Source organism: Terrapene carolina, unplaced genomic scaffold, assembly GCF_002925995.2.
Source record: "Terrapene carolina triunguis isolate 2854851 unplaced genomic scaffold, T_m_triunguis-2.0 Scaffold430, whole genome shotgun sequence".
Lineage (NCBI taxonomy): Eukaryota > Metazoa > Chordata > Testudines > Emydidae > Terrapene > Terrapene triunguis.
This window is the reverse complement of record NW_020664781.1, coordinates 46,338-68,990: the sequence shown is the minus strand read 5'-3', so window position 1 is coordinate 68,990 and position 22,653 is coordinate 46,338. Positions and strand designations below refer to the sequence as shown.

Sequence of the window (22,653 nt, the reverse complement as noted above, 5' to 3'; positions counted from 1 at the left end):
GAGGCCTAGCCATTCGGTCCCTAGTCTGTAGCAGTGCATGGGATTCTTCCGTCCTAAGTGGAGGACTCTGCACTTGTCCTTGTTGAACCTCATCAGATTTCTTTTGGCCCAATCGTCTAATTTGTCTAGGTCCCTCTGTATCCTATTCCTACCCTCCAGCGTATCTACCACTCCTCCCAGTTTAGTGTCATCTGCAAAGTTGCTGAGGGTGCAGTCCATGCCATCCTCCAGATCATTAATGAAGGTATTGAACAAAATCAGCCCCAGGACCAACCCTTGGGGCACTCCGCTTGATACCAGCTGCCAACTAGACATGGAGCCATTGATCACTACCCGTTGAGCCCGGCGATCTATTCAGCTTTCTATCCACCTTACAGTCCATTCATCCAGCCCATACTTCTTTAACTTGCTGGCAAGAATACTGTGGGAGACCGTATCAAAAGCTTTGCTAAAGTCAAGGAATAACACATCCACTGCTTTACCCTCATCCACAGAGCCAGTTATCTCATCATAGAAGGCAATTAGGTTAGTCAGGCATGACTTACCCTTGGTGAATCCATGCTGACTGTTCCTGATCACTTTCCTCTCCTCTAAGTGCTTCAGAATTGATTCCTTGAGGACCTGCTCCATGATTTTTCCAGGGACTGAGGTGAGGCTGACTGGCCTGTAGTTCCAATGTCTGTCGTAGGTAGAAGCCCTTGACTGGTGTTGTTGGCTGTGAGAGTTGACAGTGTCCACCACGATGGAGTTGGGTGGCAGGTGGGAGAATAGGAATTCAGATTCCTTGGCGGGGACATTGTATTTTTTGTCTGCTCGCTTGCAGGTTGGGGCCACTGATGCTGGGTTTGCCACACAGTCTTTGCCAAGTCTAAAATGGCCTCATTATTCGGAAGGGTGATCTTTGAGGAGGCGGGAGAATGAAGAATATCAAGGAGTTGATGGTGGGTATCCTTCACTTCCTCCAATGGAATCTGGAGAGTGTCTGACACCCTCTTTGCCAGTTCCAGGAAGAGATGAACGTCGTCCACCAAAGATGGTGGGGAAGCCATGACAGCTTCATTTGGAGAGGAGGAGGATATGGTCCTTGGAGTCACTTCCTCATCAGTATTGGCTTCCTGTTCCTCTAAATTGTGAGATGGTTCCGAAGCCCTGGATGGTGCAGCCCAGGGAGTGTGCCTCAAGGCTGCTTGGGCGAGGCTCAGAGCTTGGGAGTCATGCTGGCAGTGTGCTGCCCAAAGGTCCCAATATGGTTATTGGGATGGTGATGGCATAGAGCCTGGTGGTGGTGCCCATGTGTTGCCATACCAGGATGGTGGTGGTGGAGCCATCTGTGGGTATATCCTTGGGCTTTGTTGGTAGTGAGCACCATAAAGAGGAGGGAGGAGTACTACAACACTACCTCCTCAGGATAACTGTCTGAACCCTCGGTAGAGAGCAGAGGGGCATGGCATGGCATAGCAGCGGGGCTAATTTCAGTGCTTGGTAGAGGCCTGGTGCAGAGGTCTTGATTACTGAGAGGAGGGGACTCGGGTGCATCCGGCATGCAGATGTTTCTTGAATGGCAGACTTATGCCTTTACCAGTCATCCCGGCATCGGTGGCGGTGCTGGGGGGACGAAGATCTTGTCCACACCGGTCGCTTCTATGCTGGGTGAGCCATTGCTGGTGGTATCAATGTGGACTTGCGTACCAGGAACGTCTTTTTAAAGGAGTGCTTAATCCTGTCCTTCGGTGCTGATGACTCTGTGCCTGTGCCCATCGAATCCATGGACTTGTCAGCGGTACCAGTTGCTGTCAGTTTCCATGAGCCATGGGTGCCAGACTGAGATGGCTTCATTGCCAAAGATACCGAGTGAGATGATGAGCGCTTACAGCTATCTCATGACTCACTATGGGGGCTTCCTGCTCTTTTCTTAGATGGTTTGTGAGAGATCTCCGCAGCCTGCTTCTTCAACCCTCAGTCCTTAGATGTAGAAGGCTGTACGGAAGACTCATGTCTGCCAGGCAACTGGTGTTTTAGCTGCCTCTATGAAGATAATCTTCTGGGAAAGCTCTCTCTCTTTGCAGGATCTTGGCCAGAGTTGTTGGCAAAGACCGCACTTCTATTGTATGTGGCCTTCCCTGAGGCAGTGAATGCAATGAGTGCACTTATCTGCAATTGGAATCACCTCTTTACAAGTGAAGCACTTTTCGAAGCCCAGCAAAGGGGGCATACCTTGTTGGGGGAAAGGATCCCCAATGGGGAAGAAAACATGGGAGGAAAAATAAAGTTTATTTTTCTTTTTAAGGGGAAAAACTGCAACTATAACTATAACTAGGAGACTAACTAACTATAGGTATGTAGATTAAGACGACAGTCTTAATGGACCGCTAATGGCTCTGTCTCTAGCCAGGGGTGGTTGAGAAGGAACTGAGGAGGGCTAGCCCATGCACATGGGCTAGCCTTGTGGCGCAGCACGAGGAGAGACAGTGCATGTGTGAGCCCAATGGACACTGCTACTGAAGTTCTCCAATTAGCAGCGCAGGGATGCAAGCACACCTACAGTGGAGCGCCCATAGGGACACTACATGAAGAAGTACAGGTGTGGCCAGTGGGTAGGTGCCACTTCCCTTTCTGAGGTAACTGAATTGGAGTGCTTGCAATACAATATGTAAATGGGGGGAAAGCCCCATGGATTCCAAAGAGCCCACTGGATAGGCGTAGGCCCCCAGTGAATTCCTCATCAACCACTCAATGGTACTCCCATGAGTGGATCCATGGAAGAGTGGAAATGGCAGGAGGAGGAGCAGTGAAAGTGGCTCAGAGGACGAAAAACATAGGATTGAACCTCTGACTCAGAAGACGACTCCTCTCCTTCTGTTCACCATGGAGGTGCAGTTTCAGATAATGCCAGCGACTGGTGCTTCAGATGGAGAGGCCCACAGAGAAGCGAGCATTGCAGGTTCCCTCTTTGACAGTACTGAAGGGCGAGCTGTCAGGGGTACATGAGGCTGGTACAATACTGAGTGTAGTAGCGATCCTGCCGGTTGTCCCGTGTGTGCCAGCACCGATAGTGTCGACTCTTGTATTGCTGGCAATAGCAGCACCAACAGGGTCATGATGTTCCGGGCAGCCACAAATGCCTCTGGTGGGTTGCTATCAAGATAGTGTCATTGTGGTGCCACAGATGCAGAAGGAGCTCCTTCTGTCTCTGGATTAGATGAAAACTGCCTAGGCACTGAAGTCAGCAGTGTATTATTCTGCAGTCTCAGAAGAGTGCTTGGGCTTGGACCGCAGTCTACTCTTATCCCCATGCCTAGCAGACTTCGGTGCCCAAGGTCTCTCCCTTTTGGCCGTCTGCTTCTTATGTCTCTTCTTAGGCAATGGGGATGATGAGCAGTGTCAGGACTCAGGTATGGCAGGAGAAACACTCCTTACTGACATCGAGGCACTCGGTGCTGAGTCTGACTAACCTGGCTCAGATGGAGAGCTCAAGAACTCTTCCATGAGTACAAACTTTAGGATGGCTTCATGATCTTTCTTCATATGGATAGTAATTTCATGCTCTAATAAGAATATAACGTTAGGGATCTATTATCGACCAACTGACCAGGACAGTGATAGTGATGATGAAATGCTAAGGGAAATTAGAGAGGCTATCAAAATTAAGAACTCAATAATAGTGGGGGATTTCAATTATCCCCATATTGACTGGGAACATGTCACCTCAGGACGAACTGCAGAGACAACATTTCTCGATATTTTAAATGACTGCTTCTTGGAGCAGCTGGTATGGGAACCCACAAGGGGAGAGGCAACTCTAGATTTGGTCCTGAGTGGAGCGCAGGAGCTGGTCCAAGAGGTAACTATAACAGCACCGCTTGTAAATATTGACCATAATATAATAACATTTAACATCCCTGTGGTGGGAAGAACATCTCAACAGCCCAATACTGTGGCATTTAATTTCAAAAAGGGGAACTATGCAAAAATGAGGGGGTTAGTTAAACAAAAATTAAAAGTATCAAAGGGGTAGCCATGTTTGCTGCTTTTACAGATCCAGACTAAGAGTCCTGTGGCACCTTATAGACTAACAGACGTATAGGAGCATGAGCTTTCGTGGGTGAATGCATCCGAAGAAGTGGGTATTCACCCACGAAAGCTCATGCTCCTATACGTCTGTTAGTCTATAAGGTGCCATAGGACTCTTTGCTGCTTTTACAGAAATTAAAAGGTACAGTGACTAAAGTGAAATCCCTGCAAGCTGCATGGGCACTTTTTAAAGACACCATAATAGAGGCGCAACTTAAATGTATACCCCAAATTAAGAAACACAGTAAAAGAACTAAAAAAGAGCCACCGTGGCTTAACAACCATGTAAAAGAAGCAGTGAGAGATAAAAAGACTTCCTTTAAAAAGTGGAAGTCAAATCCTAGTGAGGTAAATAGAAAGGAGCATAAACACTGCCAAATTAAGTGTAAAAATGTAATAAGAAAAGCCAAAGAGGAGTTTGAAGAACGGCTAGCCAAAAACTCCAAAGGTAATAACAAAATGTTTTTTAAGTACATCAGAAGCAGGAAGCCTGCTAAACAGCCAGTGGGGCCCCTCAATGATCAAGATACAAAAGGAGCGCTTAAAGACGATAAAGTCATTGTGGAGAAACTAAACGAATTCTTTGCTTCAGTCTTCACGGCTGAGGATGTTAGGGAGATTCCCAAACCTGAGCCGGCTTTTGTAGGTGACAAATCTGAGGAACTGTCACAGACTGAAGTGTCACTAGAGGAGGTTTTGGAATTAATTGATAAACTTAACATTAACAAGAAACCGGGACCAGATGGCATTCACCCAAGAGTTCTGAAAGAACTCAAATTTGAAATTGCGGAACTATTAACTAGGGTTTGTAACCTGCCCTTTAAATCGGCTTCTGTATCCAACGACTGGAAGATAGCTAATGTAACGCCGATATTTAACAAGGGCTGTAGAGGTGATCCCTGCAATTACAGACCAGTAAGCTAACGTTGGTATCGGGCAAATTAGTCGAAACAATAGTAAAGAATAAAATTGTCAGACACATAGAACATACATTGTCTGGCAAAAGTCAACATGGTTTCTGTAAAGGGAAATCGTGTCTTACTAATCTATTAGAGTTCTTTGAAGGGGTCAACAAACATGTGGACAAGGGGGATCCAGTGGACATAGTGTACTTAGATTTCCAGAAGCCTTTGACAAGGTCCCTCACCAAAGGCTCTTACATAAATTAAGTTGTCATGGGATAAAAGGGAAGGTCCTTTCATGGATTGAGAACTGGTTAAAAGACAGGAAACAAAGGGTAGGAATTAATGGTAAATTCTCAGAATGGAGAGGGGTAACTCGTGGTGTTCCCCAAGGGTCAGTCCTAGGACCAAACCTATTCAAATTATTCATAAATGATCTGGAGAAAGGGGTAAAAAGTGAGGTGGCAAAGTTTACAGATGATACTAAACTGCTCAAGATAGTTAAGACCAAAGCAGACTGTGAAGAACTTCAAAAAGATCTCACAAAACTAAGTGATTGGGCAACAAAATGGCAAATGAAATTTAATATGGATAAATGTAAAGTAATGCACATTGGGAAAAATAACCCCAACTATACATACAATATGATGGGGGCTAATTTAGCGACAACAAGTCAGGAAAAAGATCTTGGAGTCATTGTGGATAGTTCTCTGAAGATGTCCAGGCAGTGTGCACAGGCAGTCAAAAAAGCAAACAGGATGTTAGGAATCATTAAAAAGGGGATAGAGAATAAGACGGAGAATATATTATTGCCCTTATATAAATCGATGGTACGCCCACATCTTGAATACTGCGTACAGATGTGGTCTCCTCATCTCAAAAAAATACATACTGGCATTAGAAAAGGTTCAGAGAAGGGCAACTAAAATGATTAGGGGTTTGGAACGGGTCCCATATGAGGAGAGATTGAAGAGGCTAGGACTTTTCAGCTTGGAAAAGAGGAGACTAAGCGGGGATATGATAGAGGTATATAAAATCATGAGTGATGTGGAGAAAGTAGATAAGGAAAAGGCAGCAGGTTTAAAACAAATAAAAGGAAGTTCTTCTTCACACAGCACACAGTCAACTTGTGGAACATCTTGTGAAGGCTAGGACTATAACAGCGTTTAAAAGAGAACTGGATAAATTCATGGAGGTTAAGTCCATTAATGGCTATTAGCCAGGATGGGTAAGGAATGGTGTCCCTAGACTCTGTTTGTCAGAGGGTGGAGATGGATGGCAGGAGAGAGATCACTTGATCATTACCTGTTAGGTTCACTCCCTCTGGGGCACCTGGCATTAGCCACTGTCGGTAGACAGGATACTGGGCTAGATGGACCTTTGGTCCGACCCAGTACGGCCGTTCTTATGTTCATGTGAACTTAAAGTCTGCACATTTGGGAACGCTCTATGATATGAGCTTCCTCAAGGCACTTCAAGCAAGTTGAGTGCAGGTTGCTCATGGGCATAGCCTTATTGCAGGAAACACAGGGCTTGAAGCTGGCTGATCAAGGCATTGTGACTGAAATCCTGAGATGGTAAAAAGAAATCTAACTAACTAAACACTAATAACCTTAACACTAATTATTTACAAAACAAGAGAACATAGTCCACTGGGAGAACTTTCAAATGCAAAAAGAGCAGTTCCAGTGACTGTCACAGGGGGTGAGATGGGACTGAGGAGGGTTGGGTGGGTCTTTTGTACCCGTGCCACTATTGCACAGCAGAGGGCACTCAAACCACTGAGAGAAAAAATTTCTGGCGACTGTGCACGAGATATGCACACACCAAGAGTGGAATGCACATGTGCAATCACTCAAAGAAGAACTAACATTTAACAAATACTTAATCTATTTACGTTAGCGACTGCCTAACTATTTGCAAGTAACAATAGATGACAAAGAGAGCTGAAAGAACCAGGGCTTGAAGGAACACAGGGTGCTCCAACTCCATCACAACCAGGGAGAAGGAACTGAGAGGGAGTTGGAGAAGCCTTGTCCTTTATACCCTTCAGGTGTGAGCACAAGGACACAGCACACATTTACAATCCTAACGGTAATGATTGCAACAATCCCCAACTCTTGTTCACTGGTCACACATACACCTACAATGAAATGTATACATCTGCAATCACTTGAAAGAGAACCACTGCTGCAAAGTGCTATGGGCCAGTAAAAGGAGAGTAGGGCCCATAATCCCTTGGCATTCTTGGGTTTCAACCTGAACTCAAAAACTAATCTGCAAAGCAATTGATGATACGTCAAAAGTGGAATAAGGAGCCAGAGAGAGAGAGAGAGAGAGAGAGAGAAACACAAAGGAAAAATATCGTATGTACAAGTCAGAAAAGACTTCTGAATTTAATTGATTCTTCAAAGGCAGGAAGCCTAATAGCCATATCAAAAGGAAGGGCAGAGGAGTCAGTGACTGAACATGAGAACATTTTCAACTGGTATTCTGTGCCTCCTACATGATATGCAATGTAGGTGAAGGACCATCCTGTCTCATGTGCACCATGGGCAACCAGTTCATACAAATAAAACCACAGCCCCCTAATTCTCCAATGACTGTGATAGGGTGTACAGACCCCACTGATTAGGAAGGTGCCAGAGATGCCATGGAGGAAGGGCTAGCCCCACACCGCTGGTCTTGCCAATCATATATGGTAGGGAGGAGGTCTTTGAAATGGAGGAAACTGCAGTCAGCTGGAGAGGGAAGAGCAAGATTACCCTAAGCTGGAGCCACAGGGGGAACTCACAGGGAGACCTTCTCCCCGACCTGTGGGCAGTACAGCAAACACCCATGGTAAGCTGGACAGAGTAAGCCTGACTCAGCAGCCCAGCCCGAGAGATTTCTTAAAACCCACTACACAGATCCTGTATTGTTGGCAGCATTGTGGACCTTCTTTCCCCCCTATAAGGGGCCCCGGGAAGGGGAAACTCTCGAGTCCATTGGGGTACTTAACTTTCCTTTTGATTCCACCATCCAGAAAGACGCAAAGAGCCCTGCAAAGGGCAGGGCCTCCTTGCAAAACCTAAGGAACTGGGGCCTGTGCTGGAGCCACCCAGTGTAAATAACCATCCCACCATCTGGGAGAAAAAACTTAGGAGACTCCTTTACTACGAGCTTATCAAAAGACATAATTATTTTATTATAAACTTTAAAACCAAGCATTACTCACCAGGCATGTGACCACATCACGCATGTTCCTCCTCCGGAGCATTTGCAGACACAGCCTCTAGCTTTATTTCTCTTAGAATCATCATGAGGAAAGCCAAGAGAATGGCCCATCTCATGTGCAACACTGACTGCATCATAAAGCACTGATCTAGATATCGCCTGTACACAGTTAGACAAAACACCAAGACAAGGAGTTATGAATTACATATGAACATAAAAAAGCCAAATTTTAAGAGTTGTGTGACTACATGAACACACTGGATAATATCATTTGCAAACATATATCTAGAACATGGCAGAATCCCACAAGAGAACTTTCAGCGTGAAGGAGTAATTTCTTCACACTGCCCTCTGAGATCATTTTAAGAGGTGGGAAAAAATGAAGCACTCACAAGTGATATGTCTAGCTCTGCCAAGGTCCCCAAGCCATAGAATTTTACCCAATAATTCCTACATCTATTCCATAAATTCTGGTTGTGCTAAAGCATTTCTTTTATAAGGACATACATTCCTGATTTAAAGACTCCATGTGATGAAGAATCCACCATAACACGTAGCAAGCTGTTTTAATGGTTAATTAACTTCACTGTGCCTTATCTCCATCCAAATTCACTCAGCTTCAGATTCTTCTCTTTGATAAGCCAAATAGATTGAACTTTTTAAATCTCTCACCTTAAAGCAGGTTTTTCACACTGAATCATTCTTATACCTCATCTAAATCACTTCCAATTTTTCACCATTCATGTGAAAGTAAAGAGTAGGCAATGTGGGAGAGGGAAAGTGGAGACCCCATGTTTGGAAGATTAGCAGAAAGAACTTTATCATAATGGATCACTGATATCAATTTCAGATAAGATAAGAGTAGGTAAATAACTTTCACCTATTGCGTCCATATCTTGGTTGTAGGGAGTCCGCATTTTTTAATACTTCTAAATAATTGCACAGGATACAGACCAATGGGATTCTTGACTTCATAATGGTGAGGGTAAGGACTAAGGCAGAAAATATGGTTTATTTTCCCCTCACTTTGGAGAGTGCCTGGATATTTACTTGTAAAAATGATCAAGTGGCACACTGTTCCCTACAAAGCTATTATAACAAAACCACTAAGCTGTGGGTGTATCAACTGGGGAAATAGGTCTCCAGCTGAGTCACTTTAAGTTCAATTCATTCGATCCCATTCCAGAGTATATCATAGTTCCGTAATTACTGACCCTTTTCGGGGGGGGGGGGGGGGGGGGGGGACGGGCCTGCCTGCTACTCTGGGTCCCAACCCATGAACACTAGAAGTAGCAGCCACCTGCTGCGTCCCTGTATTAATTGCTGCGTTTCCCTGGACCACTTCTCCATGGCCTCCCAGCACCTTTCCTTCACCCTTAGCTCAGACTGAAGTCTTTCTTAAGTCCCAGCAGCCAGCCAGGAGCTCCTTCTTGCTCCCCCAGTCCCTGCCAGTAACTGCTCTGTCCCTGGTATTGCAGTTCCTTCAGCCAGCCAGGAGCACTGTACTCGCTCCTCTGGCTCCAGGCAGCAACTGACTAACTCTTTTACTGCAGCTCCTTTTATGTGGGCTGGCTAGGTCCAGGTTGGCTGCTTCCCTGCAGCCTCTCTAGGCCACTTGGAGGTTTCAACTCCCCTGCTCCTTTCTGGGATGGGGGGTGGCAGGACCAAAAGGTCTCCAGCAGGGGGCCTCAGGGCCTGTACACCCCATCACAATGATGATATAATACCCTGGCTGACAAAGTTTGCAGATGACATATTGGTGGGGAAGTAAATAATGAGGGAGACAGATTACTGTTACAAATAGATCAGAACCACCTGATTAAATGATCGCAGTCTAATAAAATGTGTTTTAATACAGGCAAATGTAAGATAGCATATCTGAGAAAGATGAACAAAATGCATGCTATACATACAGGATGGAAGACACCATCTTGGAAAGCAGTGATTAAGAGAAGGACTTGGAGATCATCCAAGCTAATTGTCTCAATGTGAATGGTGAGTGCATGGTATGGCAAAAGGGCTAATGCAATCCTTGAATGTATGAAAAGAGGAATATCAAATACAACTAGGAAAGTGGTCTTGTCTCTGTACACAGCATTGGTAAGACTGCTACTAGAATATTGTGTCCAGTTCTGGTTCCACACTTCAAGAAAGTTGTGGAAACACTGGAGAGAGTTTTGTGGAGGGCCGCAAAAATGCTCTAAGGGCTGGGGGAAAAAACAGATACTAACTGTTGTTCTTTGAGATGTAACTCTGTAACTGTTGTTCTTCGAGATGTGATGCTCATGTTCATTCCACGCTAGGTGTGCACGCACCACGTGCACAGTCGACGGAGATTTTTCCTTCAGTGGTATCTGTTGGGCCAGCTCTAATGCCCTCTGGTGCCATGCGCTCATGTGTGCATATGAGGGGCCTGGCCGGCTCTGCACCTTCTCAGTTCCTTCTTCCCGGCTAATTCTGAGCGAGGGACAGGAGAGTGGGTTGTGAATGGACACGAGTGAAACATCTTGAAGAACAACATACAGAAAGATTAATAACCATTTTTTTCTTCCTTGAGTACTTGCTCATTTCCATGCCATATTAGGTGACTCATAAGTGGTACCTTAGGATGTGGGCTCAGAGTCGATAGATATGCAGATTGCAACACTGCTCTACCAAACCCGGCATCATCTCTAGCCTGCTAGGTGATGGCATAATGGGATGAAAAACTATGCACTGATGACCAAGCTGCCCCCCTAGAAATATCCAGAAATGCTGCTGAGGAAGCTTGAGCTCTGGTTGAATGGGTGGTCATGATGGCAGGAGTTGGGGCACCCGCCTGCTCATATTATGTGTGAATGCAGGATATGATCCAGGATGAAATTCTTTGGGCTGGAATTGGCAGGCCTTTCATCCCGTTTGCTATTGTCACAAAGAGTTGCGTGGACTTACAGAATCATTTGGTCCTTTTGATATAGAAGGCCGGGGCACGTCTAACATCCTGCGTGTGGAGATGCTGCTCCTCCCTATTCCTGTGCGATTTCACGAAGAATACTGACATGAAGATAGCCTGATTACTATGGAACTGTGAATCCACCTTAAGGTGGAACGCGGAGAAAGGGTGAAGTTGCACCTTGTCCTCAAAGAACACCGCATACAGGGGTTCTGACATTAGCGCTCTGGATCAACCAGACCCTCCTTGCCGAAGTAATTGCTACCAGGGAGGCAACTTTCCAGGAGAGGTATGACAAAGGACATGATGCCAGTGACTCAGAGCCTGTGAGTCTCGACAGGACAAGATTTAGGTTCCACGGTGGAATGGATTCGCAAATCTGCAGTATAGTCTCTCTAAGTCCTTGAGGAAGCAAATGGACATTTTGTGAAGAAAAACCCGACATACCATCCACTGGAGGGTGGAAAGTAGAAATGGCTGCTAGGTGTACCTAAATGGATGAAATGGCTAGGCCCTTCTGTTTCAGATGAAGCAGATACTCCAGCATGGACTGGAGAAGTGACCTAGCAGGTGAGAGACCTCACTGGAATTACCACATGGAGAAACGCTTCCACTTGGCAAGGTAATTTGCTCTAGTAAATGGTTTCTTACTATCTTGCAATACCTGCTGGACTTGCACCAAACATGCCACCTCCACTGGGTTTAACCATGGAGTTTCCATGCATTCAGGTGGAGAGCCTTGAGGTTTGGGTGGAGCAATCGGCTGTGATATTGTGAGATCAGGTCTGTGAGGGGAGGAAGCATCATCAGGGTTGCTACTGACAGGTGCAATAACATGGTGAACCAGTGCTGGCATGGGGCTATAAAAATAAACTGTAGTCTACCCTGTTTGACTTTGAGTAAGACTTTGTTCATGAGAGAAATGGGAGGAAATGCATAGAACAAGTGCTTTTCCAAGGTGAACAGAAAGGCATTTGAGAACAAGCCCAGGCTGTGCCTGCATAGAGAGCAAAACAGTTGACACTTCCTGTTCTGCTTGGTTGAGCACAGGTCTATGAGGGGAGTCCCCCACGATTGGAAGATGGTCATGGCTATATTGGGACAAAGGAACCACTCATGGTAAGAGGAGAAAGGTCTGCTGAGGGGAACTGTCACATTGATCCAGGCTCCCAGAAGGTGAGAAGCTACAAGGTGGATCAAGTGCTTCCCTCAGAATTCCCACAAGTGAATTGCCTCTTGTCACAGGGGGGAAGAGTGTGCTCCTCCATGCCTGTCTATGTAAAACATGGCTTCTGTGTTGTTCTTAGGGACTTGCACAACCTTGTCTGCAATCTGGAGTAAAAGCACCTGGCATGCTAGGCGGACCGCTCTCAGCTCTCTGACATTTATATGCAAGGAGAACGCCTCCTGGGACCATAGACGTTGAGTCCTGAGGTGCTCAAGGTGAGTCCCCCAACCTAGCTCAGTTGTATCCAAGATTGGGGATACTGACGGTTGGGGACTGATGAAGGGAATGCCAAAGCCAACCTCCGGGGGTCCCTCCACCAATCTAGAGAGGTGGGAACCTTGACGGGAACTGTAAGCACTGAGTCCAAATCATGATAGTTTGGTGAACATGCTGAGGCCAGCCATGCTTAAAGAGGTCTAAGGTGCAGTTTCGTGTGTTGCACCACGTATGTGCACGCAGCCATATGACCCAATTGTCTGAGAGAGAAACTGGCTGTTGTGATGGGGCGGGCTTTGACCTGCTATATTAGGGATGACATTCATAGATTCATAGATTCTAGGGCTGGAAGGGACCTCGAGAGGTCATCGAGTCCAGTCCCCTGCCCTCATGGCAGGACCAAATACTGTCTAGACCATCCCTGATAGACATTATCTAACCTACTCTTAAATATCTCCAGAGATGGAGATTCCACAACCTCCTAGGCAATTTATTTCAGTGTTTAACCACCCTGACAGATAGGAACTTTTTCCTAATGTCCAACCTAGACCTCCCTTGCTGCAGTTTAAGCCCATTGCTTCTTGTTCTATCCTTAGAGGCTAAGATGAACAAGTTTTCTCCTTCCTCCTTATGACACCCTTTTAGATACCTGAAAACTGCTATCATGTCTTGAGCAGAAGTCAACACTCATCCCCATTCAGAAGATAGAGTTTATAGGTGTGATGCTTGATTGCACCTGGGTCAGAGCCTTTCAGCCTTTCACAACCCCCCCCCCCCAGTCTTCTCTTTTCCAAACTAAACAAACACAATTCTTTCAGCCTTCCTTCATAGATCATGTTCTCTAGTCCTTTAATCATCCTTGTTGCTCTTCTCTGGACCCTCTCCAATTTCTCTACATCTTTCTTGAAATGCAGTGCCCAGAACTGGACACAATACTCCAGTTGAGGCCTAACCAGCGCAGAGTAGAGCGGAAGAATGACTTCTCGTGTCTTGCTCACAAAACACCTGTTAATGCATTCCAGAATCATGTTTGCTTTTTTTGCAACAGCATCACACTGTTGACTCATATTTAGCTTGTGGTCCACTATAACCCCTAGATCCCTTTCTGCCATATTCCTTCCTAGACAAAAATAACAGGAGTACTTGTGGCACCTTAGAGACTAACAAATTTATTAGAGCATAAGCTTTTGTGGGCTACAACCCACTTCTTCGGATGCATATAGAGTGAAATATATTGAGGAGATATATATACACACATACAGAGAGCATGAACAGGTGGGAGTTGTCTTACCAACTCTGAGAGGCCAATTAAGTAAGAGAAAAAAAACTTTTGAAGTGATAATCAAGATAGCCCAGTACAGACAGTTTGATAAGAAGCAAGTGTGAGAGTACTTACAAGGGGAGATAGATTCAATGTTTGTAATGGCTCAGCCATTCCCAATCCCTATTTAGCCCTGAGTTGATTGTGTCTAGTTTGCATATCAATTCCAGCTCAGCAGTCTCTCGTTGGAGTCTGTTTTTGAAGTTTTTCTGTTTTAAGATAGCCACCCGCAGGTCTGTCAAAGAATGGCCAGACAGGTTAAAGTGTTCTCCCACTGGTTTTTGAGTATTATGATTCCTGATGTCAGATTTGTGTCCATTAATTCTTTTGCGTAGAGACTGTCCGGTTTGGCCAATGTACATGGCAGAGGGGCATTGCTGGCACATGATGGCATATATCACATTGGTAGATGTGCAGGTGAACGAGCCCCTGATGGTATGGCTGATGTGATTAGGCCCTATGATGGTGTCACTTGAATAGATATGTGGACAGAGTTGGCATCGGGCTTTGTTACAAGGATAGGTTCCTGGGTCAGTGTTTTTGTTCAGTGATGTGTGGTTGCTGGTGAGTATTTGCTTTAGGTTGGGGGGTTGTCTGTAAGCGAGGACAGGTCTGTCTCCCAAGATCTGTGAGAGTAAAGGATCATCTTTCAGGATAGGTTGTAGATCTCTGATGATGCGCTGGAGAGGTTTTAGTTGGGGGCTGAAGGTGACAGCTAGTGGTGTTCTGTTATTTTCTTTGTTGGCCCTGTCTTGTAGGAGGTGACTTCTGGGTACTCGTCTGGCTCTGTCAATCTGTTTTTTCACTTCAGCAGGTGGGTATTGTAGTTTTAAGAATGCTTGATAGAGATCTTGTAGGTGCTTGTCTCTATCTGAGGGATTGGAGCAAATACGGTTATATCTTAGAGCTTGGCTGTAGACAATGGATCGTGTGGTGTGTCCTGGATGGAAGCTGGAGGCATGTAGGTAAGTGTAGCGGTCAGTAGGTTTCCGGTACAGGGTGGTATTTATGTGACAGTCTCTTCCCATTCTGTATATGTGAAACTGATTGTTCCTTCCTAAGTGGAGCACTTTGCATTTGTCTTTATTAAACTTCATCCTGTTTACCTCAGATCATTTCTCCAATTTGTCCAGATCATTTTGAATTATGACCCTATCCTCCAAAGCAGTTGCAATCCCTCCCAGTTTGGTATCATCTGCAAACTTAATAAGTGTACTTTCTATGCCAATATCTAAGTCGTTGATGAAGATATTGAACAGAGCTGGTCCCATTGCCAGACACTGCCTGGAAGCAAGTCTCTGGGAGAAAGGCTCTGACCCAGGTGCAATCAAGCATCACACCTATAAACTCTATCTTCTGAATGGGGATGAGTGTTGACTTCTGCTCATTTGTCAGCAGGCCCAGTGCTTGGAACGTAGATTGGACCAGATGGATGCTGGCTCTCATCTGGGCCTCGGATGATCAGCCAGTTGTCGAGGTAAGGGTAGACTCACACCCTTTACCTTCTCAGGAAGGCCACCACTCTTGCCATGCATTTCGTGAATACCTGAAGGGCTGCCAACAGGCCGAAGGGGATGACAGCGAACTGGTAGTGGGTTTGGTTCACAATGAACCTGAGAAATCTTCTATGGTCCTGAAATATGGAGATGTGAAAATAGGTGCCTTTTAAGTCGAGGGCAGTGTACCAGTTCCCTGGAATAATGGAGGCCAGGGAGAGATGGTTTGAAAACAAAAGGTGGGCAGGATATGGTACAGGAACTGGTATAATGTCCTCAGGCACCACATCAAAAGTTCTGCTTGGGGCCTCCCAAGTATCTGTGATGGCCCCTAGTGAGGCTGAAGTGGGCAGGGGCAAATGTCTGCATTTATAACCCGTTTCGCTTCTTAAACAGGTCCTGGCATGGTGGCAGAGCTGAAAAGTGGACTGGTTGTTGAGGCTGGAAGTGTTTCCTCGAAGGCACTGGGGCACATAGACCTAGGGACTTGAGGGTGGCTCTAGAAACCTTTAGGCGGTAAAACTTCACATCCATTTGTTTGGAGAAGAGCAAAGTGCATTCAAATGAAAGGTTCTGGATGGACTGTTAGACCTCCGTTGGTAGACCCGAGGACTGGAGCCCAGAATATATATGCATGAGCACTGCAGAAGCCAGGATCCATCCTCCAAAAATGGTGGCCTGTGGGGAGGCCCTGGCCACAAACTTCCCTTCCTCCACCAAAGCAGAGAACTCCTATCTGGATTCCTAGGGAAGACAGTCTTTCCATTTCATCATCGACTTCCAGACATTAAAATTGTATCTCCCCAGCAAAGCCTGCTGGTTGGAGCTGTGGACCTCCTGTAGAATAAACCTTTCTTCCAAACAGTCTAGTCTCTTCGCATCCTTTGCTTTGGGAGTCACTCTTTGCTGTCCCTGTCTGTCTCTCTCATTGGCCGCCAAGACCACCAGGAACCCTGGAGGGGGGTGGGAGTACAAGTACTCATAGACTTGGGTGGGAAGAAAATACTTCTTTTCAGCACTTTTTGCAGTGGGAGGCAGAGAGGACATGGTTTGCCACAAAGCTTTAACTGGTACCATAATGGCCTCATTGAGAGGGAGGGCCACTTTTGACGGGCCCACAGTGGACAGAATATGAACCAGGCTATGGGAGGATTCTTTGACTACCTCCACTTTCAGCTCCTGGTCAGCTGCAAAGTCGTCATGAGGGGAGGATACAGGCATCCCAGACACTGCCTCATCCAGGGAAGAGAAAGAAGAGGCCTATATTGGAAGGGGGTCCTGCTCCTCTCCTTCTGCACTGACTGGGTCCCAGAGATCTAGGTCCTAAGGCTTGGTCACGTGCTGGTCGTAGGATGGGGGCATTCTTCCTTCCGAGATTACGGAGTAAGAGTGTCTGGAAGAGGGCCCTTGCATAGGGGGAAAACCCCACAGGTTCCAAAATGGCTGTTGTATCTGCATAAGCAAGTACTCATTGTGCCAAGTACTCAGCAACACCCCTGCACCCAGGTCCATCAACTGGTCGGGCTGCCCAGTGGGGAACTGACAGCAGTTCCTCGAGTGGGAATACAATTCTACCTCCAAGTACAATGACGAGCCTTCCTCTGAGGAACATGGAGGGGAGATATCCATCGGTGCCAGGGAATGGTGCTGAGGTAGGAATACCTGGGTTGAGGCAAGCAAGGACGGTTTCCCTCTAGATGGTACCGAGGGGGCTGGTACCGAATGGGAGCCCAGGGCCACAGGCTCCCTTCTGCTCCCCGGTACCAACTCTTGTACCACTGGCAATGGTGGTACTGAAAGCACCAGCAGGTCCCTGGCCACAACAAATGCCTCCAGAATAAATGGTACCACAATCTTGCTGGTGTCGCATTGCTCCTCCAGTGCCAAGGGATGGTCCAGGACCAGACTCAATGGAACTTGCCTATGAGGTGGAGTTGATGGTGCTGCCCTCAGAGTGGGGGCAGAGGACTGGCCAGACTCAGGTCATACTCCATTGCACTCTATGTGGTTGGCTTTCTTCAGAGTCTGAGAATGTCCCCTCTCTGCCAGCTGCTTCTTATGTTTTTTCTTTGGTACCAGTGGAGAACAGTGCAGAGATTCTTTCATGTCAGAAGGAGCACTCTGCACTGATGCTGAGACACTGGGTGCCAAGTCAGACTGGCTCGGCTCTGATTAGGGATGGAGCACCGCCTCCATCAGGAGGAACTTCAGCCTGGCCTCCATGTCCTTCTTCGTACAGAGCTTGAAGTCCCAACAGATCTGGCACCATTCCCCGATATGAGTCTCTCCCAGGCATTTCAGACAAGTGGAGTGTGGGTCACTTACAGGCATGGGCTTGCTACAGGAGGCACAGAGCTTGAAACCTGGGGACCGGGGCATGCCCCAGTACCGGGAGCAGACGAAAATCCGCTAACAAGGCAAGAAGTTTTAACTAACTATATATAAAATTAATCTACAACATCCAAGCTGAGAAAATAAAGAACTGGGATAACAAAACCAGTAAGCAAGAGGAGCTGTTCCAGCGACCACCATAGTAGGTAAGAAGGAACTGAGAGGATGCGGAACCAACTGGGCCTCTCCTATTGGCACATGAGTGCTCAGTGCCAAAGGGCACTAGAGCCGGCCCGACGGATACCATTGAGGGAAAAATCTCCAGTGATTGTGCAGATGGCATGCATACACCTAATGTGGAGGAATGAATATGAGCAAGCATTCAAAGAAGAACAAGTTTTATGACGTGAGGCTTAAGAAGCTCAATTTATTCAGCTTATTAAAGAGATGGTTGAGAGGTGACTTGATTGCTGTGTATAGCTTTTTACACATAGACCAGATATCTGGTGGGGGGGGAGGGAGGAGTTTCAGTCTTGCTGACAAAGTCATAACAAGTTCCAATGGCTGGAAGTTGATGTTAGACAAATTCAACTTGAAATAAGATGCAAATTCACAGCGATTAGGTATCTTTCTAAAAGATCTGCTTTAATCAAGATTCTGGGAGAAATTCTATGGCCTTTGTGTGTGGGTGGTTGGCTGGATGGCCATAGTGGTCCCTTCTGACTAACATCTGTGAATCTATGCATCCCCTGTTCATTACCTCTCTTCATGAGCCATGGAGAACAGAAAGTTTTCCATTGCTCTCAACATGCTCATAACACTTGCAGCTTTGCATTAGGACAAGTAATATAATCAAATTGAATGCTTCATGGTTTCAGGTGTTTGCAGGGGTCAGGAAGGATTTCCCCTGCCCCCAAAATGCACAATTGATCAAAATTGATCAAATGTACTCTGGTTTTTTCCCCCCCACCTTCCTCTGACACATCAGAGTGTAGTCAATTATCCCCAGCTGGAGATGAGACACGCGATGGGTGGACCAGGACTTTGAGGAGGTGCAGGGAGTCCTCTTTCTTAGATGACTGGCTGGTATGCCTTGTTCATATCCTCAGGGTGCAACTGATCACCAGATTTTAAGGAAGGAATTTCCCCCAGATCTGCTTGGCTGGGACGTTGAGGTTTTTTTCTCCTTCTTCTGCAGCATGGGACATGGATCACGTGCTGGGATCCTCTAGGCATAGCTCACCTAGTTAATTCCCTGCCATTGCAGGAGCCCTGGTGGCACCTTAGTCTCTTCTGTTCTCTGCCTGTGTCACATAACAGTTTAGTCATTTAAGGACCGAAAGGCTTTGGTCTGAAATTGGGCTTTATCTAGGGATAACTGGGTGCAATTTACTGCCCTGTGATATACAGGATGTCAGTCTAGATGATCTAATAGTTCTAGACTTAAATGCTATGAAACAATCAATTATTAGCATAATGTTATTGGAGAAAATATTTACATTAATTAAAATATCAATTTTTGAAGTGTACATACTGTAGACTATATTTCACATACTTTGACAGTAGCTACTGAGGGAGTACCAGTGCACAGATGGTCTCCATATGAATACCCATCAATCCCTGGATATTTTCCACCCCTAAAATACAAAATAAAGTAAATGTAAATACAGTAAATACAGAATGTTCATTTGATATTAAACTGTTCTCTACAGCTGTAAATAAATTCAGTATAAATAAAACAGTAATATATAAGATCCGTATTTAGATCTATAAGAAAACATTATGTTCTTACTTGTAAATACGTCTTCTCATAACATAAATGTCCACCAATCCAGAATTACTTACAAGCTAAAGTCTGCCCCATCAGAACCAACTGGAAACATCTTTGCTGAAGTGTCTTCTGCTGTGATCAGTGACCATATTAAAAGATAAGTCACTTCTTCTTCTTCCATATGCCTTGGTAGCAACAATTACAAATCTATATCTAGGTTTGATAGCCAGCACACTGTTGCATACAGGTGTTTACCTCATTTTCCATTTAAAGAGGGTTTGTTCACATCTCCCATGAGATGTCCTGTTGTGATTCAATCTGCACCAGTCTTTCCAACATAAATCAAAACCCAGTGGTTCCTTGGCGGGGTCGATGATGAGCTGTTTGTTTTGAGCCATCGAAACACTCCACATGGCTCTCCATTGAGCCTCAGTGTCGAAGTTAAGTGTAAGGGGCTTGATGCGGTTCCACAGAGGGTTGCGAGATTTTAATCTGGTCTTCGGTGGTGTAGCGAGGCGGTGGGATACCCCACAGCCCCGCTGAGGGCCGAACCTCCCCTAATACCAACGTGGGCGGAGCCACCGGGTCCGGCGCCCGCCCCTCAGAGGTCACGGCCCCGACCCGGAAGTATAAAAGCCCGCCTGCAGAGCTCAGTGGAGCCCACGCCGGCGGAGAGAGCAGACGTCTGTGGCCGAGCTCCCGCTTGGGAGACAGCCGCAGGCCGCGACCGGCCTGCTGACTTACCAGGCCTGTCGAGCCTACCTCTCGCCCGGTACCCTGAGGAGGACTGGCCAAGCCTGCCCCGTGCCAGCTACCCCGAGGAGGAGCCGAGCCTGCCCCGTGCCAGCTACCCCGAGAAGGACTGGCCAAGCCTGCCCCGTGCCAGCTACCCCGAGGAGAAGCCGAGCTTGCCCTTCGCTACCTACCCAGAGGAGCCGATGCTGGTGGAGAGCACCGACGACAGGAGGACGGCCCAGGTACCATACGAGGGGGAGTGTGGAAGTAGCCCCAGGGTAGCCGACCCCAGTCTGGCTGCTGCACTGCCAGAGCCAATGTCTGTGTTGCGGCCAGGAACCCCACTGACAGCAGCGAGTTTCCGTCGCTGCTAGGGCCCTGGGCTGGGACACAGTGGAGTGGGGGGGGAAAAGACTCCCCCTTTTTCCCTGGCCTAGAGAGGCTGGGACCTGCTACAAACCCTGACCCAGCCCCTGCTTAAAGGCCTGGGTTGCTGCTTGACTATTTGTTTGCTGCCCCGCCCTGACCTAGGGCCTGGGCTACTACAAACTGACCCAGCCCCTGCTTAAAGGCCTGGGTTTCTGATTAACTATTTGCTTGTTGCCCCGCCCTGACCTAGGGCCTGGGCTGCTACAAACTGACCCAGCCCCTGCTTGAAGGCCTGGGTTGCAGACTGACTATTTGCTTGCTGCCCCGCCCTGACCTAGGGCCTGAGCTGCTATAGACATTGCCTCAGCCCCTGCTTGAGGGCCGAAGCTCCAGACTGTGTGATTACTGCCCCGCCCGGATTGAGGGCTCGGGGCTCTTTTCTTATCTATTGGCTCAGCCCCTGCTTACGGGCCTGAGCCCCCTAACTGTGTGTCTGCCATCCCAGACTGCCGCCGGACCAGAGCAAGGCGGTGGGATACCCCACAGCCCCGCTGAGGGCCGAACCTCAGCCAACACTACTACAGGTAGGTTCTGCAGATTATTGTGCAAAGGGATCCTCATATTTGCATTGACATGGCTGAGAAAGCGAGATGTCTGTGCAGCTCTTCTAATCTGTGGAGGCTGGATATGCGATATGACTGTGAGCCTATCAACTGAAATCAATTTGAGCATCCCTGACACTATGCACATGGCATTATTGAATTGGGTATTGAGGAGTTTAGTGTGAATGCTGTGAGACCGTACTGGCACACACTATTCAGCTGCAGAATATACAAAGTCAATTGTTGCGCTTCATAGGATCTGTGGATTGGAGCCCCAATATGTTCTGGCCATTTTCCTGATAAGTGTGACACGAGACCTGAGCTTATCATGGGTGTTCTTGAAATCTTGTTGGAAGGTCAAACTCTGGTCCAGTGTAATGCTGAGATACTTTGGAATACCCTCATGGCCGACATTCTCACCGCAGAACTGCACATCAAGTTCAGTATTAGCCATTTTATTGTTCAGATGGAAAGTAATCATCATGTTTTTTTTCAGCTTAGGCCTAAGTTTCCAGCATTGGAAATAATTAGCCATTGTGCTAAGATCTTGACAATGTCATCCACATACACAAATATTCTCAACTCTGTTGTTGGTATATCCAAGGCTGTGACGTTATTGATATAATCTGGGACCATATAGATCATTGTTGCAACAAAGGAGGTCAAATGAGGTGTCTAAGACAAGTTTATGGTTTGCTGGTTATGATTATGCTGTCTATATGTGTGTATCAATTTTGTAGTTGAAGTTATGAATATTGGCTCTATACTGTCTGTATTTCAAACTTATGCTATGCTTCTGGGAGACATCCCAGACAAGTTGGTGTTAGCTCTGCCTAGCCTGCTTGATGGCCCATTAAGGACCATCAGCTATACAATTGACACATTGAGAGAAGGCAGATAGCCTTGTAACTCAGCAAAGTATGCAGGGACTTGCCCATGTGACGCCAGACTCCATTTTGCTGTAATTTTCCACAGTAAGAACAAAAAGGTGTTCTTACATCTGGAAAAGACTATAAAAGGCTGATGCCTCATCTCCATCTGGTCTTCAATCCTGCTTCTTACCTCTGGAGGGACTTTGCTACAAACGGAAGCTCTACACAAAGGACTGAATGACCCATCCCAGCTGTGGATGTACTCCAGAGACTTAATTTGAACCTGCAGTTTATTCTATTGCTTGACCTGGGTCTGGGGCTTGATCCTTTGGGATCGGGAGAACCTTTTTTTCTTTTACTGGGGTATTGGTTTTCATAACCATTCATCCCCATGAAGAGTGGCACTGGTGGTGATACTGGGAACTGGAGAGTCTAAGGGAATTGCTTGTGTGACTTGTGGTTAGCCAGTGGGGTGAGACCAAAGTCCTCTTTGTCTGGCTGGTTTGGTTTGCCTTAGAGGTGGAAAAACCCCAGCCTTGGGCTGTAACTGCCCTGTTTTAAGCAATTTGTCCTGAATTGGCACTCTCAGTT

General features: G+C 46.6%; 1 protein-coding gene across 1 annotated transcript in view; it reads right to left on the bottom strand.

Moving 5' to 3' along the window:
• LOC113407839 (disintegrin and metalloproteinase domain-containing protein 20-like) overlaps nucleotides 1-22,653 on the bottom strand; it is a gene marked incomplete at its 5' end in the record, with an annotated part of 156,170 nt that overhangs the window by 89,800 nt on the left and 43,717 nt on the right. Inside the window, 2 exons of the mRNA XM_029913050.1 lie at nucleotides 8,191-8,348; nucleotides 19,269-19,350. Of these exons, the coding sequence (XP_029768910.1) occupies nucleotides 8,191-8,348; nucleotides 19,269-19,350 (240 nt within the window). The remainder of the gene's footprint in view (nucleotides 1-8,190; nucleotides 8,349-19,268; nucleotides 19,351-22,653) is intronic.